Source organism: Telmatherina bonti (assembly GCF_933228915.1).
Source record: "Telmatherina bonti genome assembly, chromosome: 10".
Taxonomy (NCBI): domain Eukaryota; kingdom Metazoa; phylum Chordata; class Actinopteri; order Atheriniformes; family Telmatherinidae; genus Telmatherina; species Telmatherina bonti.
This window is the reverse complement of record NC_136628.1, coordinates 38,338,561-38,365,950: the sequence shown is the minus strand read 5'-3', so window position 1 is coordinate 38,365,950 and position 27,390 is coordinate 38,338,561. Positions and strand designations below refer to the sequence as shown.

Genomic DNA, 27,390 nt, shown 5'->3' with positions numbered 1-27,390 from the left:
ATCGTTCCACGGCGTTTCACAACGTGTCACGGCGTTTCACAACGTGTCACGGCGTTCCACGGCATTTCACGGCGTTCCACGGCATTTCACATCGTTCCACGGCGTTTCACAACGTGTCACGGCGTTTCACAACGTGTCACGGTGTTTCAAAACGTTCCACAGCGTTCCACGCTGTTTCACAACATTCCACAGCGTTCCACGCCGTTTCACAACGTTTCACGGCGTTCCACGGCGTTTCACAACGTGTCACGGCGTTTCACAACGTTCCACAGCGTTCCACGCTGTTTCACATCGTTCCACGGCGTTCCACAACGTGTCACGGCGTTCCACGGCATTTCACAACGTGTCACGGCGTTTCACGGCATTTCACAACGTGTCACGGCGTTTCACAACGAGTCACGGCGTTTCACAACGTGTCACGGCGTTTCACAACGTGTCACGGCGTTTCACAACGTGTCACGGCATTTCACAACGTTTCACAGCGTTTCACGGCGATTCACGGCGATTCACAACGTTTCACAGCGTTTCACGACGTTTCACAACGTGTCACGGCGTATCACGGCGTTTCACAACGTGTCACGGCGTTCCACAGCGTTCCACGCTGTTTCACATCGTTCCACGGCGTTCCACAACGTTTCACAACGTTCCACGCCGTTTCACAGCGTTCCACGCCGTTTCACAGCGTTCCACGGCGTTCCACGGCGTTTCACAACGTTCCACGGCGTTTCACAGCGTTCCACGCCGTTTCACAGCGTTCCACAGCGTTCCACACCGTGTCACAACGTTCCACGGCGTTTCACAACGTGTCACACCGTTTCACAACGTTTCACAACGTGTCACGCTGTTTCACAACGTTCCACAGCGTTCCACGCTGTTTCACATCGTTCCACGGCGTTCCACGCCATTCCACAGCGTTCCACGCTGTTTCACATCATTCCACGCCATTTCACGGCGTTCCACGGCGTTTCACAACGTTTCACGGCGTTCCACAGCGTTCCACAACGTTTCACGGCGTTCCACAGCGTTCCACGCCGTTTCACAACGTGTCACACCGTTTCACAACGTTTCACAACGTTTCACGGCGTTCCACAACGTTTCACGGCGTTTCACGCCGTTTCACAACGTTTCACGGCGTTCCACAGCGTTCCACGCCGTTTCACGGCGTTCCACAACGTTTCACGGCGTTCCACGCCGTTTCACAACGTGTCACACCGTTTCACAACGTTTCACAACGTTTCACGGCGTTCCACAACGTTTCACGGCGTTTCACGCCGTTTCACAACGTTTCACGGCGTTCCACAGCGTTCCACGCCGTTTCACGGCGTTCCACAACGTTTCACGGCGTTCCACGCCGTTTCACAACGTTTCACGGCGTTCCACAGCGCTCCACGCCGTTTCACAATTATTCACGGCGTTCCACGCCGTTTCACAACTTTTCACGGCGTTCCACAGCGTTCCACGGCGTTCCACAGCGTTCCACGCCGTTTCACAACGTTTCACGGCGTTCCACGCCGTTTCACAACATGTCACGGCATTTCACAACGTGTCACGGCGTTTCACAACGTGTCACGGCATTTCACGGCGTTTCACAACGTGTCACGGCGTTTCACAACGTTTCACAGCGTTTCACAGCGTTTCACGGCGTTCCACGGCATTTCACATCGTTCCACGGCGTTTCACAACGTGTCACGGCGTTTCACAACGTGTCACGGCGTTCCACGGCATTTCACGGCGTTCCACGGCATTTCACATCGTTCCACGGCGTTTCACAACGTGTCACGGCGTTTCACAACGTGTCACGGTGTTTCAAAACGTTCCACAGCGTTCCACGCTGTTTCACAACATTCCACAGCGTTCCACGCCGTTTCACAACGTTTCACGGCGTTCCACGGCGTTTCACAACGTGTCACGGCGTTTCACAACGTTCCACAGCGTTCCACGCTGTTTCACATCGTTCCACGGCGTTCCACAACGTGTCACGGCGTTCCACGGCATTTCACAACGTGTCACGGCGTTTCACGGCATTTCACAACGTGTCACGGCGTTTCACAACGAGTCACGGCGTTTCACAACGTGTCACGGCGTTTCACAACGTGTCACGGCGTTTCACAACGTGTCACGGCATTTCACAACGTTTCACAGCGTTTCACGGCGATTCACGGCGATTCACAACGTTTCACAGCGTTTCACGACGTTTCACAACGTGTCACGGCGTATCACGGCGTTTCACAACGTGTCACGGCGTTCCACAGCGTTCCACGCTGTTTCACATCGTTCCACGGCGTTCCACAACGTTTCACAACGTTCCACGCCGTTTCACAGCGTTCCACGCCGTTTCACAGCGTTCCACGGCGTTCCACGGCGTTTCACAACGTTCCACGGCGTTTCACAGCGTTCCACGCCGTTTCACAGCGTTCCACAGCGTTCCACACCGTGTCACAACGTTCCACGGCGTTTCACAACGTGTCACACCGTTTCACAACGTTTCACAACGTGTCACGCTGTTTCACAACGTTCCACAGCGTTCCACGCTGTTTCACATCGTTCCACGGCGTTCCACGCCATTCCACAGCGTTCCACGCTGTTTCACATCATTCCACGCCATTTCACGGCGTTCCACGGCGTTTCACAACGTTTCACGGCGTTCCACAGCGTTCCACAACGTTTCACGGCGTTCCACAGCGTTCCACGCCGTTTCACAACGTGTCACACCGTTTCACAACGTTTCACAACGTTTCACGGCGTTCCACAACGTTTCACGGCGTTTCACGCCGTTTCACAACGTTTCACGGCGTTCCACAGCGTTCCACGCCGTTTCACGGCGTTCCACAACGTTTCACGGCGTTCCACGCCGTTTCACAACGTTTCACGGCGTTCCACAGCGCTCCACGCCGTTTCACAATTATTCACGGCGTTCCACGCCGTTTCACAACGTTTCACGGCGTTCCACAGCGTTCCACGGCGTTCCACAGCGTTCCACGCCGTTTCACAACGTTTCACGGCGTTCCACGCCGTTTCACAACGTTTCACGGCGTTCCACAGCGCTCCACGCCGTTTCACAACTATTCACGGCGTTCCACGCCGTTTCACAACGTTTCACGGCGTTCCACGCCATTTCACAACGTTTCACGGCGTTCCACAATGTTCCACGCCGTTTCACAACGTTTCACGGCGTTTCACAACGTTTCACGGCGTTCCACGCCGTTTCACAACGTTTCACGGCGTTCCACGCCATTTCACAACGTTTCACGGCGTTCCACAGCGTTCCACGCCGTTTCACAACGTTCCACAGCGTTCCACGCCATTTCACAACGTTTCACGGCGTTCCACAGCGTTCCACGGCGTTCCATGCCATTTCACATCGTGTCACGGTGTTTCAAAACGTTCCACAGCATTCCACGCTATTTCACAACGTTCCACAGCGTTACACGCCGTTTCACAACGTTCCACAGCGTTCCACGCTGTTTCACATCGTTCCACGGCGTTCCACGGCGTTCCACGGCGTTCCACAACGTTTCACGGCGTTCCACGGCATTTCACAACGTGTCACGGCGTTTCACAACGTGTCACGGCGTTTCACAACGTGTCACGGCGTTCCACGGCGTTTCACAACGTGTCACGGCGTTTCACAACGTGTCACGGCGTTTCACAGCGTTTCACAACGTGTCACGGCGTTTCACGGCGTTTCACCACGTGTCACGACTTTTCACCACGTGTCACAACATGTCACGGCGTTTCACAACGTGTCACGACGTTTCACAACGTGTCACGACGTTTCATGGCGTTTCACAACGTGTCACGACGTTTCACAACGTGTCACGACGTTTCACGGCGTTTCACGGCGTTTCACAACGTGTCACGGCGTTTCACAACGTGTCACGACGTTTCACAACGTGTCACGACGTTTCACAACGTGTCACGACGTTTCATGGCGTTTCACGGCGTTTCACGGCGTTTCACCACGTGTCACAACGTGTCACGGCGTTTCACAACATGTCACGGCGTTTCACAACGTGTCACGGCGTTTCACGGCGTTTCACAACGTGTCACGGCGTTTCACAACATGTCACGGCGTTTCACAACGTGTCACGGCGTTTCACAACGTGTCACGGCGTTTCACAACGTGTCACGGCGTTTCACAACGTGTCACGGCGTTTCACAACGTGTCACGGCGTTTCACAACGTGTCACGGCGTTTCACAACATGTCACGGCGTTTCACGGCGTTTCACAACGTGTCACGGCGTTTCACAACGTGTCCCGGCGTTTCACAACGTGTCACGGCGTTTCACGGCGTTTCACAACGTGTCACGGCGTTTCACAACGTGTCACGGCGTTTCACAACGTGTCACGGCGTTTCACAACGTGTCACGGCGTTTCACTGCGTTTCACAACGTGTCACGGCGTTTCACAACATGTCACGGCGTTTCACGGCGTTTCACAACGTGTCACGGCGTTTCACAACGTGTCACGGCGTTTCACAACGTGTCACGGCGTTTCACGGCGTTTCACAACGTGTCACGGCGTTTCACAACGTGTCACGGCGTTTCACAACGTGTCACAGCGTTTCACAGCGTTTCACAACGTGTCACAACGTGTCACGGCGTTTCACAGCGTTTCACAACGTGTCACAACGTGTCACGGCGTTTCACAACGTGTCACGGCGTTTCACAACGTGTCACGGCGTTTCACAGCGTTTCACCACGTGTCACGGCGTTTCACAACGTGTCACGGCGTTTCACAACGTGTCACGGCGTTTCACAGCGTTTCACCACGTGTCACGGCGTTTCACAGCGTTTCACAACGTGTCACGGCGTTTCACAGCGTTTCACAACGTGTCACGGCGTTTCACAGCGTTTCACAACGTGTCACGGCGTTTCACAGCGTTTCACAACGTGTCACGGCGTTTCACAGCGTTTCACAACGTGTCACGGCGTTCCACAGCGTTTCACAACGTGTCACGGCGTTTCACGGCGTTTCACAGCGTTTCACAACGTGTCACAACGTGTCACGGCGTTTCACAGCGTTTCACAACGTGTCACGGCATTTCACAACGTGTCACGCCGTTTCACAACGTTTCACGGCGTTCCACAGCGTTCCACGGCGTTCCATGCCATTTCACATCGTGTCACAGTGTTTCAAAACGTTCCACAGCGTTCCACGCTATTTCACAACGTTCCACAGCGTTACACGCCGTTTCACAACGTTTCACGGCGTTCCACGGCATTTCACATCGTTCCACGGCGTTTCACAACGTGTCACGGCGTTTCACATCGTTCCACGGCGTTCCACGGCGTTCCACGGCGTTCCACAACGTTTCACGGCGTTCCACGGCATTTCACAACGTGTCACGGCGTTTCACAACGTGTCACGGCGTTCCACGGCGTTTCACAACGTGTCACGGCGTTCCACGGCGTTTCACAACGTGTCACGGCGTTTCACAACGTGTCACGGCGTTTCACAGCGTTTCACAACGTGTCACGGCGTTTCACAGCGTTTCACAACGTGTCACGGCGTTTCACAACGTGTCACGGCGTTTCACGGCGTTTCACCACGTGTCACGGCGTTTCACAACGTGTCACGGCGTTTCACAACGTGTCACGGCGTGTCACGGCGTTTCACAACGTGTCACGACGTTTCACGGCGTTTCACAACGTGTCACGGCGTTTCACAACGTGTCACAACGTGTCACGGCGTTTCACAACGTGTCACAACGTGTCACGGCGTTTCACCACGTGTCACGACGTTTCACCACGTGTCACGGCGTTTCACGGCGTTTCACAACGTGTCACGGCGTTTCACCACGTGTCACGACGTTTCACAACGTGTCACGGCGTTTCACAACGTGTCACGATATTTCACAACGTGTCACGACGTTTCACGTGTCACGGCGTTTCACGGCGTTTCACCACGTGTCACGACTTTTCACCACGTGTCACAACATGTCACGGCGTTTCACAACGTGTCACGACGTTTCACAACGTGTCACGACGTTTCATGGCGTTTCACAACGTGTCACGACGTTTCACAACGTGTCACGACGTTTCACGGCGTTTCACGGCGTTTCACGGCGTTTCACGGCGTTTCACAACGTGTCACGACGTTTCACGGCGTTTCACGGCGTTTCACAACGTGTCACGACGTTTCACAACGTGTCACGACGTTTCACAACGTGTCACGACGTTTCACGACGTTTCACAACGTGTCACGACGTTTCACGACGTTTCACAACGTGTCACGACGTTTCACAACGTGTCACGACGTTTCATGGCGTTTCACAACGTGTCACGGCGTTTCACAACGTGTCACGGCGTTTCACGGCGTTTCACAACGTGTCACGACGTTTCATGGCGTTTCACAACGTGTCACGGCGTTTCACAACATGTCACGGCGTTTCACAACGTGTCACGGCGTTTCACAACGTGTCACGGCGTTTCACAACGTGTCACGGCGTTTCACGGCGTTTCACAACGTGTCACGGCGTTTCACAACGTGTCACGGCGTTTCACAACGTGTCACGGCGTTTCACAACGTGTCACGGCGTTTCACAGCGTTTCACAACGTGTCACAACGTGTCACGGCGTTTCACAACGTGTCACGGCGTTTCACGGCGTTTCACAGCGTTTCACGGCGTTTCACAACGTGTCACGGCGTTTCACAACCTGTCACGGCGTTTCACAACGTTTCACAGCGTTTCACAACGTGTCACAACGTGTCACGGCGTTTCACAGCGTTTCACAACGTGTCACAACGTGTCACGGCGTTTCACAACGTGTCACGGCGTTTCACAACGTGTCACGGCGTTTCACAACGTGTCACGGCGTTTCACAGCGTTTCACCCCGTGTCACGGCGTTTCACAACGTGTCACGGCGTTTCACGGCGTTTCACAACGTGTCACGGCGTTTCACAACGTGTCACGGCGTTTCACAGCGTTTCACCACGTGTCACAGCGTTTCACAACGTGTCACGGCGTTTCACAGCGTTTCACAACGTGTCACGGCGTTTCACAACGTGTCACGGCGTTTCACAACGTGTCACGGCGTTTCACGGCGTTTCACAGCGTTTCACAACGTGTCACAACGTGTCACGGCGTTTCACAGCGTTTCACAACGTGTCACGGCGTTTCACAACGTGTCACGGCGTTTCACGGCGTTTCACAGCGTTTCACCACGTGTCACGGCGTTTCACAACGTGTCACGGCGTTTCACAACGTGTCACGGCGTTTCACATCGTGTCACAACGTGTCACGGCGTTTCACAGCGTTTCACAACGTGTCACGGCATTTCACAACGTGTCACGGCGTTTCACAACGTGTCACGGCGTTTCACAACGTGTCACGGCGTTTTACAACGTGTCACGGCGTTTCACGGCGTTTCACCACGTGTCACGGCGTTTCACAACGTGTCACGGCGTTTCTCAGCGTTTCACGGCGTTTCACAACGTGTCACGGCGTTTCACAACGTGTCACGGCGTTTCACATCGTGTCACGGCGTTTCACATCGTGTCACGGCGTTTCACAGCGTTTCACAGCGTTTCACAACGTGTCACGGCGTTTCACAACGTGTCACGGCGTTTCACAACGTGTCACGGCGTTTCACAACGTGTCACGGCGTTTCACAACGTGTCACGGCGTTTCACAGCGTTTCACAGCGTTTCACAACGTGTCACGGCGTTTCACAACGTGTCACGGCGTTTCACAGCGTTTCACAGCGTTTCACAGCGTTTCACAACGTGTCACGGCGTTTCACAACGTGTCACGGCGTTTCACAGCGTTTCACAGCGTTTCACAACGTGTCACGGCGTTTCACAACGTGTCACGGCGTTTCACAACGTGTCACGGTGTTTCACAACGTTTCACAACGTGTCACGGCGTTTCACAACGTGTCACAACGTGTCACGGCGTTTCACAACGTGTCACGGCGTTTCACAGCGTTTCACAACGTGTCACGGTGTTTCACGGCGTTTCACAACGTGTCACGGCGTTTCACAACGTGTCACGGCGTTTCACAACGTGTCACGGCGTTTCACAACGTGTCACGGCGTTTCACAACGTGTCACAGCGTTTCACGGCGCCTGCGGCGGTCGGCAGGTATGAAATACCTTCTAGAGATGACTGAAGCGGGCTGCAATGCGAGTGGTTAGGCTGTTGACCACGTCCAACCCTACATTCAGCAGAAGTTTTGTCTCCCAACACTTTCCTTCCTGTTTGAGTCTGAACAAACAAACTGCGTATGTTCCAGATTCCACTGCAAGGCCGGGACACATGCAAAGAGACGCCCGGGTGTCCCTGCATGAATAACGACTGGAGACAGATTAGTGTGATGAACCGTAAGCATGTTTCATCCTCATATTAGTTCATGAGCCTTAAAGTGTTTATTTACTTCTATTTTCTCTGTTTTTACTGGATTTATTTGTTTTCACTGAGTTGTAAACAGGTCTGCTCACAAAGAGGAGAAAAAACTGATTTTCTATTTACTTTTTTATCTGAATATAAAACAGGAAATATTTTGGCTTAGAAAAGACAAATAAAGGTTAGATTTTCCTGAAACTAAACCTGAAGCATCTGAGCTGAGAGCCTGGAATCCGTCTCTCCGGGATCACAACAAATTCTGTTAAGCAATCGTTGGATTCGCTTCATTTAATGACTAGAGCAAGTTGAGAGCTGAACTCCGGCGTTGTTTCAGGGTCTGAGCCAAAACTCTGGACTCATTCCCCTCAGCTGGCTGGACCAGGTTCAGATCCACCACCAGCAGGCAGGTTCACCTCTTTTTTCATCCTGTCATGCTTCTTTTCTGCTTCTACCTGATCCGGATCGGTGGAAATCTGCCGTTTCCTTCAGTAAGCAGACTCCCGTCTCGCCTCTAATGGACTCCTTATCAGTTTCCTGTGAAACCTGAAACTCTGAGTGAGCAGAAGTCTCTCCCACCCATCATGTGGGGGCTGGAAAACATTTCTCAGTAAATTCCAACAAGGTTACATCGATGCTGGAGGCGGCAGCAGAGTCTGTGCAGCAGAAACCTCATCACGGCTTTTCTACACCTTCAGGAAAACAAACGGACACAAAGTCCTGAATCAGAGGCCGGTTTCACAAACACACTTCGGATTTACCACGACGCTGGAACGGCTCGGACTTCTATACCCATTCCTGGGACGTAGTAACGATGCACCCTGTGTGGACATGTGACCTGATTTACCAGGTTGTGTTGGGGTGACCCCCCCCCCCAACCCTAACCCGGTGACATAGACGTTTACATGTAGAGCAGGTTTTGCTTTCTGAGGCTAAATTACAGGAAAGATTCAGCAGCAGAACCAGAACACGGAGGTCGGCCGCTGTTGCCATGACGATGCAGGATTCACTCTGGAGTTCAGGAAAATTTCCTTCTCAGCTGCAACGTTCATCTAAGTTCAGCTTCCAAGAGATTTTCTGAGTTAAAGCTGCTTGTTGGTCTCATCAGGAGCCAAACGTCTGACATGCTGCGTCCCAACTCACCTCTTTGGGCATTTCTCTGGGGAAGAAGAAGTACGGCAGTGCAGCGAGGAAGAGGAGGCAGGAGGCCACCAGGAAGCCGAGCCACCAGGCTCCGACCCAGCGCAGGTCTTTGGAGTCCAAGTCGATCTCGTCTGGAAACAAAGATTTATCACCTGAGTTTGTTTGTCGGAATAAAACCTGCAGAAAGTCTCCTGGAAACGTTGTGGCGGCTTTGTTGGCTAGTTTCCCAGCAGGACTCCAACTCCAGTCTGCAGGTCTTACTGTTTCCCTGCTGCAACACACTTGATTCAAATAAAAGGTTCTCCAACAACTTCTTGTCATCTTCTGCACCTGCCTGTGTTGGAGCAGGGAAACACTGAAACCTGCAGGATTGTGGCTCTGGAGGACCGCAGTTGGAGACCTCAGAGTGACCCCTTCCAGCTTTAACTGTCTCTGAGTTGTTTGTTTGAGCAGGAAATCACCTTCATCCCTCCGCCGGACACCGTCCACACAGACAGGACGTCCTCCACACACAGTCCAGCTGTCAATGTTCATCCTCACCTTTGGACAGCTTGTCAAAGTCCACGTAGAAGTCCATCATCAAGGACCCCGTGACAAACCCGAAGGCCGGGCCGATGGCGGTGACAGCGAGCAGGATACCTGGAAGAAAGCCAGAGCAGGAACATCAGCAGATGAACGCTGTGAGAAGGAATTAAACTTGGATAAAACCAAGAGAAAATGTCATTTTTAGCCTCTTTTAGTTCATTTGAATATTTTTTCTCAATTAAATATCAAAAAACGATACTTTGAACTGTTAATAATCTGAGATTCACAAATTTCTTCTTATGTTGAAAAAACTCCCCTAAAACCAAAATCCTGAATAATTTAATCTGGAATCAGACGCTTCCTGTTTCCCTGCACTGCATAGCGGCGTGGTGGTTAGCATCACTAGCTCACAGCGGGAAGATTGCTGCTCCAAACCTGGCTGGAACCTTTCTGTGGGAGGTTTCATGCATCCATGCTGATTAGTATCTCAGCAGGAGTGAATATAGTCCATGTGATGGACTGGAGACCAGTCGGAGGTTTCCCCTGCCTCTGGCTGAGCAGCTGCTGGGATAAACTCCAGCAAACCGAACGGATTGGTACTTTCAGCAGTTTCATTATTAATACTTCATATGTGGACCGAGTATCAGACTGACATTTAAAATGACATAAATATCTGACCCTTTAGGTCAATCCTCAGGTTCCACTGCCTTCCAGGTCTTAGACATGTTCCTGCTCCAACACACCTGACTCACGTTGATAAACCTCCCTATCAGGTTCTTTGCAAGCCTGTTAGAGAACCATTTATTCCATTTCTGTTTGTAAAGCAGGGCTAAAACATGCAGGGCAGTGGGTCCTGGTGGCCTGGGTCGACACGAAGCAATGATCCCAGAGCTCATCATGATTTTCACAACTTCAACTTAATTTTCTCAAAAACTTGATGGACATAAAACGTTTGAACGGGAAGACATTAAAGACAGGTGCAGCATGTACATGCATAAGAATTACATATCCGTTCAGAAAGTAATCAAATAAATACACAAATGAAAGCAAATAACAGCCACAGTGCTTCTATCACTGCAATATGTTCACTTCTATACAGACGATACTCAACTATACTCATCTAAGAAGACAGAAGAATCTAGAGTCACATAAACAAGCACATTTGAAAGATGTGAAGTTCTGAATAATTTCAGGGAAAATTGGATTTCTCTGTCCTGAAAACCTCAAAAATAGAGCAAATCCAACCATATATTGGGGCTCGTAAATATTACCTTTCATCAATGTCATGGCTACAAATGGGACATTCTGTCAACATGAACTTTAACTGTAAAATACCAATTAATGATAAAACCACCACAATGGACTTTTATGTTCAGGCCATCTTTCTGTCATTTATTTTAGAAAACTCCAATTAAACCCAAACCTTCAGATAATCTGAGAAAGATGTTGGAATCTGGTCTGGTCTGATATATAATGTTGTTTTAGATCTGATTGGCTGCAGGAAAACCTCTGATGATGCACTGATCTTATCTCTTTCCTCTGGTTTTCAACCAGCGCTGCATTCTGCTGATTACCAGTGTGTAAACTTAGAACTATTGTAGCAGAATGCCACTGGTTCCCATCCTAAGTGGTTCAAACTCTTCAGTTTTGTGCCAAACATTTTTGGTATGGGGTTCTAGCAAAGTGGACGGTTAATTTATTCTAAAAAAGACAAGCTAATTTAGTGTTTAAACCTCCAAAGTTTACATACAGATATATGTCTTGATGCTTGACTTCAGAATTGGGATGGAATTCTGCAACATTCAATAAAAGGCCCCAGGTGTAAAATGATGATGTGAAGGGTTATGCTATGTGTCCCTATAGCCTTGTTTCCACAAACGGGTGTGAATCAGGCGGGGGCGAACCGGGACACAATCTTTTGCATTTCCACATGCAAAAACTGGGAAGAGTTCCATCATATCCCACCCAACCTACCCACCCTCCAACCCAGCACGCTATCCAGTCTGAAAGGTGGGGCTTGACACACTGTAATCCTTTGATTGGCTGAAAAAAACCTTACTTCCTGTGTGACCTGGCATAAAAACAAAGCCAGATTGCCTCCTTGTTTAGCACAACAGATCTTTTAATCTAAGGTTTGTTCTGATTGGCTGCAGCTGAAGCATCTGCTGCTTGCATGCAGTTGTTGATGTTTCTGCCCGTTCTCTCAGACGCATGTCAGGATTTACCCCAGAAACAGGTTGACTTGTTAGCTTATCAGGTTTAGCTACAGAGGCACCACAACACACTGCAGCTTTTACTGTTTCTGTGTTCCGACCAAACATGATAAAATTCCAGTATCTCTGGAGCAGAGGTCAGCCCCACGTTCTTATCTAGCTCTGAAACAGACAGAAGAAGCTGGGTCAAAGTGCACAAACTGCAATAAGTCCACCAGTTAAACCAGCCAATCAGGTGGAGGTTGGTTCCAGTTAAACTGTCTCACTTTCCTCAGATCCTGGTTGGGTTCGGTCTATAAAACCAGTCTGGTTAGGATCAGCTGATCAATAAAAAGTTCAAATAAATGATTTCTTCTTCTGACCATCATAAGACACATCAGGGGTCTCCAACTCCAGCTACCATCCTGCAGGTTCTAGGGTTTTCCTGCTACAACACACTTGATTCAAATGAAAAGGTTCTCCAACAACTTGTTGCCATCTTCTGCACCTGCCTGTTAATGAGCCATTGGGGTCAGGTGTGTCGCAGCAGGGAAACACTGAAACCTGCAGGATGGCAGTTCATGAGGACCGGAGCTGGAGACCCCTGCTCTACATGAACAAACTGTCTTGAACTGGCCTTTACTTCAAAAGTACTTTCTGTCCGATTGGAGACCAGAACTCATCTGTTTGGTTGCTCAGGTCGGTTCCAAAGCACCATCAGCTCTTTACTGGTTCAGAAGAAGAAGGCGTTGTTGAGACCAGCCACACCAGAAACAGTGAGATGTCCAGTTTCAGGGTGAAGGCAGCAGAGGTACAACATGATCCAAAGGTTTATTTCCTGAAGTTTTACTTTTACTGCCGCCAGTCATTTGTGGCCAGTATGCTGCAGAAAGGTGTATCCAACACAGGTTGTAGCTGTGAGAACGTGCCAGCTTCCAGAATATTACCTGCTTTTTTGATAGATTGCAGATGTTCATAATCAATGGATGTTTAGAATCTATAAAGCAGACCGCCACTTTGCTGAAAACAATTCAGGCTCTACGAACTGTGAAGGTCTCCCTGCGCTGTGGTCTACTTCAGAAACTCAGAAAACAGCATTTTGTGGACTGAAAAAGGGAAAAACTCTGTGGTAATAAGATTCTTATAAACCAGTTCATAACTGGATTCATTCTGGAGCCAACTGATAATGGACTCCAGAATGAGCCCTTTGTCTTCTGGAGTTCATCAAGGCTCCATTTTGGACCCCTTACTGCTCATCATGTCAAGGCTCCCACTGGCTCAGCCCAGATCATGGGAACAAACCAATCATTGGTTCGTCATTATGCTGATGACACTCAGCTCTATGTGACTGTCCCACCAGGCGACTTTGGTCCGACAAAGCTTTAGTTTGTGTCTCGGATATTTCGGAACTTATTTCATATGAATAAAAGATAAATCAGAAACGATTCTGTTGCGAACCAAATATGAACATCTACAGCATAGAGTCCAGTTTTAGTCAACAATGCTAAAACCAACAGAATAATACCAAATATATTTCACTGTCAGTTTGTGGCATTTCTGGTCTGCCTGTTTTTTTAATGTAAAAATATGCATCGAGGTAGATCTTTTTAACTCCAGTCAGCATCAGACGTGATGTTTCCATGGAAACGTGATGTTTAAGCCTCAGCTGTTATCTGAGGCTAAAATGATAGATAAAGCAGCTTAAAGAGCAACCAGAAGTTTGTAGAAATAACACACAGATCAGAAGTGACCAAATCTTTTCTCATCTGCACATCATTCTCTCGCATCTGAAACACACACACACACACACACACACACACACACACACACACACACACAAAAAATAAATAATGGTGGATTTACCATCTAGACCAGGGGTGCCCAAGTCCGGTTCTGGAGATCTACCATCCTGCTGATTTTAGGTGCAACCCTTCTCCAACACAAATAAGTGTCTTGTTAGCAGCCTCTGCAGAGCGGAACGACATGCAGAAGAGGAATTCAGCTGTTTGACTTAGCTGTGCTCGATAGGGGTTGCATCTAAAGGCTGCAGGATGGTCGATCTCGAAAACTGGACTTGGGCACCCCTGGTCTAGAGTCTCTGAATAAACACTACATGTTGCGTCTGGATTGTAAACCTCCTGGACGGATAGAAACGCTGGAAAACCTCCGTAGACCAGCTGGAGGGTCACATGACCATCACCGTTTACCTCAGAGGTTTTAGGGATAAAGCAAATCAGCAAATCATATAAAAGCACGTGGGTTATCTACGAAATGGGCTATTATGATCATTTCTGCACCATCTGTGTTGAGATATTTTCCATTAGAAACTCCAGACTGATAGAAACCATTTCACCTGGCCAGCAGGTTGGAAGTGTACGAATTAAAACTTGGTTTCCACCACTTACCGAGGTAGAGCGGCGAGTTCTTCTCACTAGCGTAGTCATCGATGTATGAGATGCCAAAGGGCTGGATGGGAACGGCTCCGATACCCAGCAGAAGCTGACCCAGAAGCAGCATGGGGTAGACCATCTGCTGACTGGGGCTTTCCAGCTGCTGGCAGTTCCTGCTGGACAAGGAGGAGGGGGGCCTGCTGGGCTGGCAGAGGCTCGAGCTGTTGTCACTGGATTCTGCTGGAAAACAGAAAAAGTTCATCTTCAACCAGGAAGAAGTACAGGTGTGACACAAACTACAGAGTGTGTGCGTAGCCTCACTGTTGCTGATGTCGGTGTAGATGTACCGTCCACTCACGAAGTGCGGCATGGCCATCATCAGCGAGGCCAGGCAGGCCAGCAGCGCTCCGCCTCCGATGAACCGCGGCCGGTGGACTCGACTCCCAAAGAAACTCACAAAGATGATGAGGACGGTGTTCCCAACCTGGACGAGGACCAACACAACATGGGTGGTTACGCCGCATGGGTCCTAGCCGTGCCACGCTGAAATGCTTCCTCCTTTAAAGGAAGTCGCTGCAGAGCTTCTGGACTTTTCTGGGCTGCAAACTTTGGGTTGTTTGTTGGAATTTAATCTTCATGCCAGGAATGTCTGGAAGAACTAAAATAAATGATTCTACTTCTACTCGGTTTGAAAAATGTGATATTGGTGAATTTTTTAAAGAGACATCATGAATTTCATGGTAAAATTAAATGTAAATTTAATTTTGACATTTCTTCCTCAGTAAGAACCAAACGTCTTTAGGGGGGGCTTGTCGGCGCTTCAGGAGAGTCCAGCGACCCTCAGCTCCCCCAAGTCGAACTATGATACTAATGCATAAAGTCACTTTTAAAGTTTTTTTTAAAACATTTTTTATGTATTTATTTATTCATTCATTCATCATCCGAACCGCTCAGTCCAATGGAGGGTGGCGGGGAAGCTGGAGCCTATCCCAGCAGTGTTTGGGCGAAGGCAGGGTACACCCTGGACAGCTCGCCAGTCCATCAGTTTATTTATTTAATCATAAAAAAACACCTGCAGTCACTTCCTGTGTGATGACGCCTAACGCCTCTAGGGGGCGCAGGAGACAGTCATTACAGGCTGGGATTCTCTGAGGAGAAACAGGAAGCCGTTGAAGATAATCTCATTCTGAAGCATCACTGTGCAAACAGACAGGAAAAACTGGGAAGAAGCTTTTAAACCGGGTCCAAACGAGAAGAAAACATCTGGAACCTGGTGCCGCTCGCATTCCTGCATGAAACATTTACAGCTTTTTTGTTTGAACATTTTGGGAAGTGTGTAATTATTGTGACTTCTCGGTGTAGATATTTGGATTTTCCAGGATTGATCTGGCACAAGCAGGTCAATCCAAGGTTAGGGAAGACCATAGGAGCAGATGGCGATGCCTCTTCTCTGGACCATCATGTACATGTGATCCAGTGATGCTCAGAGAACATGGAGGCGGTTCACTGCTGTAGTTTTGTTTTACTAAATACAGCAGAGATGTGTGGAAACATTCAGCCTCGTCGCTTCCCTGTAGAAGGAAAACAGAAACCAAACTGACCTCGTTGAAGGCGGCCAGGAGCCCAGACTTCTGGCTGGTCAGCCCATAACGTCTCTCAATGGTGGAGATGGAGCTCTTCATGTAACCCGACACCAAGAGCTGCGACAGCTGCAGCAAACTGTGGCAAAGCACGAAGATCTGTGGAGACGGAGGAAGTAGAGGCCGTCAGAACGGCAAGCGCTCTCCGTAGGGAGGCTCGGGGGAACGGCAGGACACCAAGCAGCAACATCTGTTCCTGAAGTCGCAGATAAACCCCACAAACCAGAAACTAAAGCCAGAGTCAGAGAGACCATCCCCCACAGCAGGACCAGGTCTGGACTCTGACTAGACCACACTGAGACCTGGTCCCCCTCCAGCCGGTCTGGTTCCTGGAGTCAGGATGAGGTCTGGACTCTGATGGACCACACTGAGACCTGGTCCCCCTCCAGCCGGTCTGGTTCCTGGAGTCAGGATGAGGTCTGGATTCTGATGGACCACACTGAGACCTGGTCCCCCTCCAGCCGGTCTGGTTCCTGGAGTCAGGATGAGGTCTGGACTCTGATGGACCACACTGAGACCTGGTCCCCCTCCAGCCGGTCTGGTTCCTGAAGTCAGGATGAGGTCTGGATTCTGATGGACCACACTGAGACCTGGTCCCCCTCCAGCCAGTCTGGTTCCTGGAGTCAGGATGAGGTCTGGACTCTGATGGACCACACTGAGACCTGGTCCCCCTCCAGCCGGTCTGGTTCCTGGAGTCAGGATGAGGTCTGGACTCTGATGGACCACACTGAGACCTGGTCCCCCTCCAGCCGGTCTGGTTCCTGAAGTCAGGATGAGGTCTGGATTCTGATGGACCACACTGAGACCTGGTCCCCCTCCAGCCGGTCTGGTTCCTGGAGTCAGGATGAGGTCTGGACTCTGATGGACCACACTGAGACCTGGTCCCCCTCCAGCCGGTCTGGTTCCTGGAGTCAGGATGAGGTCTGGATTCTGATGGACCACACTGAGACCTGGTCCCCCTCCAGCCGGTCTGGTTCCTGGAGTCAGGATGAGGTCTGGACTCTGATGGACCACACTGAGACCTGGTCCCCCCTCCAGCCGGTCTGGTTCCTGGAGTCAGGATGAGGTCTGGATTCTGATGGACCACACTGAGACCTGGTCCCCCTCCAGCCGGTCTGGTTCCTGGAGTCAGGATGAGGTCTGGATTCTGATGGACCACACTGAGACCTGGTCCCCCTCCAGCCGGTCTGGTTCCTGGAGTCAGGATGAGGTCTGGACTCTGATGGACCACACTGAGACCTGGTCCCCCTCCAGCCGGTCTGGTTCCTGGAGTCAGGATGAGGTCTGGATTCTGATGGACCACACTGAGACCTGGTCCCCCTCCAGCCGGTCTGGTTCCTGGAGTCAGGATGAGGTCTGGATTCTGATGGACCACACTGAGACCTGGTCCCCCTCCAGCCGGTCTGGTTCCTGGAGTCAGGATGAGGTCTGGACTCTGATGGACCACACTGAGACCTGGTCCCCCTCCAGCCAGTCTGGTTCCTGGAGTCAGGATGAGGTCTGGACTCTGATGGACCACACTGAGACCTGGTCCCCCTCCAGCCGGTCTGGTTCCTGGAGTCAGGATGAGGTCTGGACTCTGATGGACCACACTGAGACCTGGTCCCCCTCCAGCCGGTCTGGTTCCTGGAGTCAGGATGAGGTCTGGACTCTGATGGACCACACTGAGACCTGGTCCCCCTCCAGCCGGTCTGGTTCCTGGAGTCAGGATGAGGTCTGGACTCTGATGGACCACACTGAGACCTGGTCCCCCTCCAGCCGGTCTGGTTCCTGAAGTCAGGATGAGGTCTGGATTCTGATGGACCACACTGAGACCTGGTCCCCCTCCAGCCGGTCTGGTTCCTGGAGTCAGGATGAGGTCTGGACTCTGATGGACCACACTGAGACCTGGTCCCCCTCCAGCCGGTCTGGTTCCTGGAGTCAGGATGAGGTCTGGATTCTGATGGACCACACTGAGACCTGGTCCCCCTCCAGCCGGTCTGGTTCCTGGAGTCAGGATGAGGTCTGGATTCTGATGGACCACACTGAGACCTGGTCCCCCTCCAGCCGGTCTGGTTCCTGGAGTCAGGATGAGGTCTGGATTCTGATGGACCACACTGAGACCTGGTCCCCCTCCAGCCGGTCTGGTTCCTGGAGTCAGGATGAGGTCTGGACTCTGATGGACCACACTGAGACCTGGTCCCCCTCCAGCCGGTCTGGTTCCTGGAGTCAGGATGAGGTCTGGACTCTGATGGACCACACTGAGACCTGGTCCCCCTCCAGCCGGTCTGGTTCCTGGAGTCAGGATGAGGTCTGGATTCTGATGGACCACACTGAGACCTGGTCCCCCTCCAGCCGGTCTGGTTCCTGGAGTCAGGATGAGGTCTGGACTCTGATGGACCACACTGAGACCTGGTCCCCCTCCAGCCGGTCTGGTTCCTGGAGTCAGGATGAGGTCTGGATTCTGATGGACCACACTGAGACCTGGTCCCCCTCCAGCCGGTCTGGTTCCTGGAGTCAGGATGAGGTCTGGATTCTGATGGACCACACTGAGACCTGGTCCCCCTCCAGCCGGTCTGGTTCCTGGAGTCAGGATGAGGTCTGGATTCTGATGGACCACACTGAGACCTGGTCCCCCTCCAGCCAGTCTGGTTCCTGGAGTCAGGATGAGGTCTGGACTCAGACTAGACCACACTGAGACCTGGTCCCCCTCCAGCCAGTCTGGTTCCTGGAGTCAGGATGAGGTCTGGATTCTGACTAGACCACACTGAGACCTGGTCCCCCTCCAGCCGGTCTGGTTCCTGGAGTCAGGATGAGGTCTGGATTCTGATGGACCACACTGAGACCTGGTCCCCTTCCAGTCGGTCTGGTTCCTGGAGTCAGGATGAGGTCTGGATTCTGATGGACCACACTGAGACCTGGTCCCCCTCCAGCCGGTCTGGTTCCTGGAGTCAGGATGAGGTCTGGACTCTGATGGACCACACTGAGACCTGGTCCCCCTCCAGCCGGTCTGGTTCCTGGAGTCAGGATGAGGTCTGGACTCTGATGGACCACACTGAGACCTGGTCCCCCTCCAGCCGGTCTGGTTCCTGGAGTCAGGATGAGGTCTGGATTCTGATGGACCACACTGAGACCTGGTCCCCCTCCAGCCGGTCTGGTTCCTGGAGTCAGGATGAGGTCTGGATTCTGATGGACCACACTGAGACCTGGTCCCCCTCCAGCCGGTCTGGTTCCTGGAGTCAGGATGAGGTCTGGACTCTGATGGACCACACTGAGACCTGGTCCCCCTCCAGCCGGTCTGGTTCCTGGAGTCAGGATGAGGTCTGGACTCTGATGGACCACACTGAGACCTGGTCCCCCTCCAGCCGGTCTGGTTCCTGGAGTCAGGATGAGGTCTGGATTCTGATGGACCACACTGAGACCTGGTCCCCCTCCAGCCGGTCTGGTTCCTGAAGTCAGGATGAGGTCTGGATTCTGATGGACCACACTGAGACCTGGTCCCCCTCCAGCCGGTCTGGTTCCTGGAGTCAGGATGAGGTCTGGATTCTGATGGACCACACTGAGACCTGGTCCCCCTCCAGCCGGTCTGGTTCCTGGAGTCAGGATGAGGTCTGGACTCTGATGGACCACACTGAGACCTGGTCCCCCTCCAGCCGGTCTGGTTCCTGGAGTCAGGATGAGGTCTGGATTCTGATGGACCACACTGAGACCTGGTCCCCCTCCAGCCGGTCTGGTTCCTGGAGTCAGGATGAGGTCTGGATTCTGATGGACCACACTGAGACCTGGTCCCCCTCCAGCCAGTCTGGTTCCTGGAGTCAGGATGAGGTCTGGATTCTGATGGACCACACTGAGACCTGGTCCCCCTCCAGCCGGTCTGGTTCCTGGAGTCAGGATGAGGTCTGGATTCTGATGGACCACACTGAGACCTGGTCCCCCTCCAGCCGGTCTGGTTCCTGGAGTCAGGATGAGGTCTGGATTCTGATGGACCACACTGAGACCTGGTCCCCCTCCAGCCGGTCTGGTTCCTGGAGTCAGGATGAGGTCTGGATTCTGATGGACCACACTGAGACCTGGTCCCCCTCCAGCCGGTCTGGTTCCTGGAGTCAGGATGAGGTCTGGATTCTGATGGACCACACTGAGACCTGGTCCCCCTCCAGCCGGTCTGGTTCCTGGAGTCAGGATGAGGTCTGGATTCTGATGGACCACACTGAGACCTGGTCCCCCTCCAGCCGGTCTGGTTCCTGGAGTCAGGATGAGGTCTGGATTCTGATGGACCACACTGAGACCTGGTCCCCCTCCAGCCGGTCTGGTTCCTGGAGTCAGGATGAGGTCTGGACTCTGATGGACCACACTGAGACCTGGTCCCCCTCCAGCCGGTCTGGTTCCTGGAGTCAGGATGAGGTCTGGAGTCTGATGGACCACACTGAGACCTGGTCCCCCTCCAGCCGGTCTGGTTCCTGGAGTCAGGATGAGGTCTGGACTCTGATGGACCACACTGAGACCTGGTCCCCCTCCAGCCGGTCTGGTTCCTGGAGTCAGGATGAGGTCTGGACTCTGATGGACCACACTGAGACCTGGTCCCCCTCCAGCCGGTCTGGTTCTGGCGGGCTTCATGCATCAGAAGATTTGTTTTGCTTCCATCTCCAGACGAGTTTTCAGTGAGTTTGTGTTGAAAATGCTTCAGAAAGGAACAAAGTGATGAAGAAGCTGCTTCATCACTGCGTGGCAGAATATTTCCACATGCGATGTGCAGAGAACATTTCCAGGAAGCGTTCAGGATGTCAACGTTCTCCACAAGCCAGATGTGTGACAAAGCAGGAGAAGCCTGGAGCTCCAGGTTCCTGCTGCAGCTGGAGGGATGTTTTCTCTCAGAACAGCTCAAGAGACAAACACAAACATTTCTGCTCATCACTGATTTTATCTCTTATTTTACTGTCGGAAGGATTTCATCTCTTCACACCTTGATGCTTCTGAAGGGGCTCCGGCACCGGGCGTCCCGCCGAGGCCCTGCCGAGGTAGTGGTCCTCTTGACGTTGGTGCCCCCCATCTCTCAACTCCCCCTCCCCACACACGGCGACTGAAGACCAGGACCTGCAAACACGAGGATCCGTCCTCCTGCAGCGTCTCGTCTTTCCACAACCTGCTGGTGGAGGGACAGAACAGAAAGAAGAAAAGCACTTAGTAGAGATGATGCACACACACACACACACACACACACACACACAAACACACACACACACACACACACACACACACACACACACACACACACACACACACAGTTGTACTCACACACTAATGTTTCACAACATTCTTCCTGAACCACAGCTGTGGAGGTCCTGATGAAACTGATCAGCTGATCGCTGCTTGGTCGGCCAGAAAACCTTTCCTGCACCTGGTTTACGTCCTGGTCTAATGTGGTACAAGTCTCCTGGTTTTCCACCAGGACCTGGTCTAATGTGGTACAAGTCTCCTGGTTTTCCACCAGGACCTGGTCTAATGTGGTGCAAGTCTCCTGGTTTTCCACCAGGACCTGGTCTAATGTGGTGCAAGTCTCCTGGTTTTCCACCAGGACCTGGTCTAATGTGGTGCAAGTCTTCCCGTTTTCCACCAGGACCTGGTCTAATGTGGTACAAGTCTTCCCGTTTTCCACCAGGACCTGGTCTAATGTGGTACAAGTCTTCTCGTTTTCCACCAGGACCTGGTCTAATGTGGTGCAAGTCTCCTGGTTTTCCACCAGGACCTGGTCTAATGTGGTGCAAGTCTCCTGGTTTTCCACCAGGACCTGGTCTAATGTGGTGCAAGTCTCCTGGTTTTCCACCAGGACCTGGTCTAATGTGGTGCAAGTCTTCCCGTTTTCCACCAGGACCTGGTCTAATGTGGTACAAGTCTTCCCGTTTTCCACCAGGACCTGGTCTAATGTGGTACAAGTCTTCCCGTTTTCCACCAGGACCTGGTCTAATGTGGTACAAGTCTTCCCGTTTTCCACCAGGACCTGGTCTAATGTGGTGCAAGTCTCCTGGTTTTCCACCAGGACCTGGTCTAATGTGGTGCAAGTCTCCTGGTTTTCCACCAGGACCTGGTCTAATGTGGTGCAAGTCTCCTGGTTGTCCGCCAGGACCTGGTCTAATGTGGTGCAAGTCTCCTGGTTTTCCACCAGGACCTGGTCTAATGTGGTACAAGTCTCCTGGTTTTCCACCAGGACCTGGTCTAATGTGGTGCAAGTCTCCTGGTTTTCCACCAGGACCTGGTCTAATGTGGTACAAGTCTCCTGGTTTTCCACCAGGACCTGGTCTAATGTGGTGCAAGTCTCCTGGTTTTCCACCAGGACCTGGTCTAATGTGGTACAAGTCTTCCCGTTTTCCACCAGGACCTGGTCTAATGTGGTACAAGTCTTCCCGTTTTCCACCAGGACCTGGTCTAATGTGGTGCAAGTCTTCCCGTTTTCCACCAGGACCTGGTCTAATGTGGTACAAGTCTTCCCGTTTTCCACCAGGACCTGGTCTAATGTGGTACAAGTCTTCTCGTTTTCCACCAGGACCTGGTCTAATGTGGTACAAGTCTTCCCGTTTTCCACCAGGACCTGGTCTAATGTGGTACAAGTCTTCCCGTTTTCCACCAGGACCTGGTCTAATGTGGTACAAGTCTCCTGGTTTTCCACCAGGACCTGGTCTAATGTGGTACAAGTCTTCCCGTTTTCCACCAGGACCTGGTCTAATGTGGTACAAGTCTCCTGGTTTTCCACCAGGACCTGGTCTATGTGGTGCAAGTCTTCTCGTTTTCCACCAGGACCTGGTCTAATGTGGTACAAGTCTTCCCGTTTTCCACCAGGACCTGGTCTAATGTGGTACAAGTCTTCCCGTTTTCCACCAGGACCTGGTCTAATGTGGTACAAGTCTCCTGGTTTTCCACCAGGACCTGGTCTAATGTGGTGCAAGTCTTCCCGTTTTCCACCAGGACCTGGTCTAATGTGGTACAAGTCTTCTCGTTTTCCACCAGGACCTGGTCTAATGTGGTGCAAGTCTCCTGGTTTTCCACCAGGACCTGGTCTAATGTGGTACAAGTCTTCTCGTTTTCCACCAGGACCTGGTCTAATGTGGTGCAAGTCTTCCCGTTTTCCACCAGGACCTGGTCTAATGTGGTACAAGTCTTCCCGTTTTCCACCAGGACCTGGTCTAATGTGGTACAAGTCTTCCCGTTTTCCACCAGGACCTGTTCTAATGTGGTACAAGTCTTCTCGTTTTCCACCAGGACCTGGTCTAATGTGGTACAAGTCTTCCCGTTTTCCACCAGGACCTGGTCTAATGTGGTACAAGTCTTCCCGTTTTCCACCAGGACCTGGTCTAATGTGGTACAAGTCTTCCCGTTTTCCACCAGGACCTGGTCTAATGTGGTACAAGTCTTCTCGTTTTCCACCAGGACCTGGTCTAATGTGGTACAAGTCTTCCCGTTTTCCACCAGGACCTGGTCTAATGTGGTACAAGTCTTCCCGTTTTCCACCAGGACCTGGTCTAATGTGGTACAAGTCTTCCCGTTTTCCACCAGGACCTGGTCTAATGTGGTACAAGTCTTCCCGTTTTCCACCAGGACCTGGTCTAATGTGGTACAAGTCTTCCCGTTTTCCACCAGGACCTGGTCTAATGTGGTACAAGTCTTCCCGTTTTCCACCAGGACCTGGTCTAATGTGGTACAAGTCTTCTCGTTTTCCACCAGGACCTGGTCTAATGTGGTGCAAGTCTTCCCGTTTTCCACCAGGACCTGGTCTAATGTGGTACAAGTCTTCCCGTTTTCCACCAGGACCTGGTCTAATGTGGTACAAGTCTTCTCGTTTTCCACCAGGACCTGGTCTAATGTGGTACAAGTCTCCTGGTTTTCCACCAGGACCTGGTCTAATGTGGTACAAGTCTCCTGGTTTTCCACCAGGACCTGGTCTAATGTGGTACAAGTCTCCTGGTTTTCCACCAGGACCTGGTCTAATGTGGTGCAAGTCTCCTGGTTTTCCACCAGGACCTGGTCTAATGTGGTACAAGTCTCCTGGTTTTCCACCAGGACCTGGTCTAATGTGGTGCAAGTCTCCTGGTTTTCCACCAGGACCTGGTCTAATGTGGTGCAAGTCTTCCCGTTTTCCACCAGGACCTGGTCCAATGTGGTACAAGTCTTCCCGTTTTCCACCAGGACCTGGTCTAATGTGGTACAAGTCTTCCCGTTTTCCACCAGGACCTGGTCTAATGTGGTACAAGTCTTCCCGTTTTCCACCAGGACCTGGTCTAATGTGGTACAAGTCTTCTCGTTTTCCACCAGGACCTGGTCTAATGTGGTACAAGTCTCCTGGTTTTCCACCAGGACCTGGTCTAATGTGGTGCAAGTCTCCTGGTTTTCCACCAGGACCTGGTCTAATGTGGTACAAGTCTCCTGGTTTTCCACCAGGACCTGGTCTAATGTGGTGCAAGTCTCCTGGTTTTCCACCAGGACCTGGTCTAATGTGGTACAAGTCTTCTCGTTTTCCACCAGGACCTGGTCTAATGTGGTGCAAGTCTTCCGAAAAAGTAGCGGGATCGTCTTTAAACCGCCTATCAGAAGCCGACTTCACTAGCATCAGAGAACTCCCAACAGCATGATGTCATTATTCACGTTTAAAAGATGGGGAGTCATTTCCAACCACATAGTCACACTTTCACAACATCCCCCCCCCCCCCCCCCCCCCCCCCCACCCCCTCCACCCCCGCCCCCCTGATGTGCTAAAACACATGCATGCAAACGTTTATCACCAGTGGACAGTGTGTCAGAAAATAAGTAGTTTCACAAACATCCCCATACATCCCGGCAATGAAACGAACATACACTAGTCGGACCCATACAGGGTCTCATACAGGGTCTCATACAGGGTCTCATACAGGGTCCCATACAGGGTCTCATACAGGGTCTCATACAGGGTTGCATTCGGGGTCTCATACAGGGTCTCATACAGGGTCTCATACAGGGTCCCATACAGGGTCCCATACAGGGTCTCATACAGGGTTGCATTCGGGGTCTCATACAGGGTCTCATACAGGGTCCCATACAGGGTCTCATACAGGGTTGCATTCGGGGTCTCATACAGGGTCTCATACAGGGTCCCATACAGGGTCTCATACAGGGTTGCATTCGGGGTCTCATACAGGGTCCCATACAGGGTCCCATACAGGGTTGCATTCGGGGTCTCATACAGGGTCTCATACAGGGTCCCATACAGGGTCTCATACAGGGTTGCATTCGGGGTCTCATACAGGGTCCCATACAGGGTTGCATTCGGGGTCTCATACAGGGTCTCATACAGGGTCCCATACAGGGTCTCATACAGGGTTGCATTCGGGGTCTCATACAGGGTCCCATACAGGGTTGCATTCGGGGTCTCATACAGGGTCCCATACAGGGTTGCATTCGGGGTCTCATACAGGGTCTCATACAGGGTCCCATACAGGGTCTCATACAGGGTTGCATTCGGGGTCTCATACAGGGTCTCATACAGGGTCCCATACAGGGTCTCATACAGGGTCTCATACAGGGTTGCATTCGGGGTCTCATACAGGGTCCCATACAGGGTCTCATACAGGGTTGCATTCGGGGTCTCATACAGGGTCTCATACAGGGTCCCATACAGGGTCTCATACAGGGTTGCATTCGGGGTCTCATACAGGGTCTCATACAGGGTCTCATACAGGGTTGCATTCGGGGTCTCATACAGGGTTGCATTCGGGGTCTCATACAGGGTCCCATACAGGGTTGCATTCGGGGTCTCATACAGGGTCTCATACAGGGTCCCATACAGGGTCTCATACAGGGTTGCATTCGGGGTCTCATACAGGGTCTCATACAGGGTCCCATACAGGGTCTCATACAGGGTTGCATTCGGGGTCTCATACAGGGTCTCATACAGGGTCCCATACAGGGTCTCATACAGGGTTGCATTCGGGGTCTCATACAGGGTCCCATACAGGGTTGCATTCGGGGTCTCATACAGGGACCCATACAGGGTCGCATACAGGGTCCCATACAGGGTCCCATGTAGGGTCCCATATGGGGTCCGGCATAGAACTGACCTGCAGCTGGATGGTTGGAAAGAGTTTCCTTCAGAATAAAGCTACTTCATTAATTCCTGCTCAAAACAACATGTGTGCAGAAATAGGTCATACGTGCCACATCAGCATATAACCCCCCCCCCACACACACACACACAGACACACAGACACACTCTCACACACACACACACACACTCTCACACACACACACTCTCTCTCTATCTCTCACTCACACACACACACACACACACACACACACACACACACACACACACACACACACACACACACACACACCAACCTTGTAATTATGTGAATTAGAGGGGTGTAACTGTTTCAGCCAAGTGCACAATGCTAACTTTAACTCTAAATCCTGGTTCTGGACAGGATCCATCCCTCCATCAGACCCACTGAGGTCCTGGTTCTGGATCTGCAGGACGAGGTCCAGGTTCTGACCGGACCTGGCTGAGACCCGGGTCCTGCGGTCAGGACGAGGTCCAGGTTCTGACCGGACCTGGCTGAGACCCGGGTCCTGCGGTCAGGACGAGGTCCAGGTTCTGACCGGACCTGGCTGAGACCCGGGTCCTGCGGTCAGGACGAGGTCAGGACATCATGGCACCACAGCAGGCTGATAACAAACGCTGGAATGTTGACGGGTTCAGACCTGCAGCAGGAATGCTTTTGCAGGACCGGATTTGGCTCCGCTTGCATTCCTTATGCTCCACTTTGAACCCGCCTTGAGGATTCTGAATCCCTGCATTTACACTCAGACTTCAGCTCAGTCTGGTTTTCACCGCGTTGCCCGGCGGATCCCGACAGAGCAACGGAGGAAGTGAAAGAAAAGACAGAAAAAAACTTTGTACTCACAGCAGCAGCTCTGCTCAGATGCTTCCTGGACAGCGTCTTTCCTCAAATGATTCTCCTTCTGTGGAGAAGCTCAGCCCAGAATGGGAGGGGGGACGTCTCATTGGTTAAATAGACGTAAGTAAAGAAAGGAAAAAAAGAAAAACCACAACAGTTTCTTATCAACACTCAGTTTAATGTGAAATAAACACACAAGTAATTTTTATGGGATGAACAGGGGCAGCTTTCCCGCCTTGCTTTCCAAATTCCACCG

General features: G+C 51.8%; 1 protein-coding gene across 1 annotated transcript in view; it reads right to left on the bottom strand.

Moving 5' to 3' along the window:
• The window catches only part of slco2b1 (solute carrier organic anion transporter family, member 2B1), an 86,236-nt gene extending 59,056 nt beyond the window's left edge, over positions 1 to 27,180 (bottom strand). The window contains exons 1-7 of the mRNA XM_079247765.1: positions 27,141 to 27,180; positions 21,176 to 21,355; positions 16,198 to 16,335; positions 14,918 to 15,080; positions 14,612 to 14,836; positions 10,030 to 10,128; positions 9,490 to 9,620 (exon numbers count right to left, since the gene is read on the bottom strand). Coding sequence (XP_079103891.1) covers positions 9,490 to 9,620; positions 10,030 to 10,128; positions 14,612 to 14,836; positions 14,918 to 15,080; positions 16,198 to 16,335; positions 21,176 to 21,262 — 843 coding nt within the window. The 5' untranslated portion in view covers positions 21,263 to 21,355; positions 27,141 to 27,180. The remainder of the gene's footprint in view (positions 1 to 9,489; positions 9,621 to 10,029; positions 10,129 to 14,611; positions 14,837 to 14,917; positions 15,081 to 16,197; positions 16,336 to 21,175; positions 21,356 to 27,140) is intronic.
• Between the last annotated feature and the right edge of the window lie 210 nt (positions 27,181 to 27,390).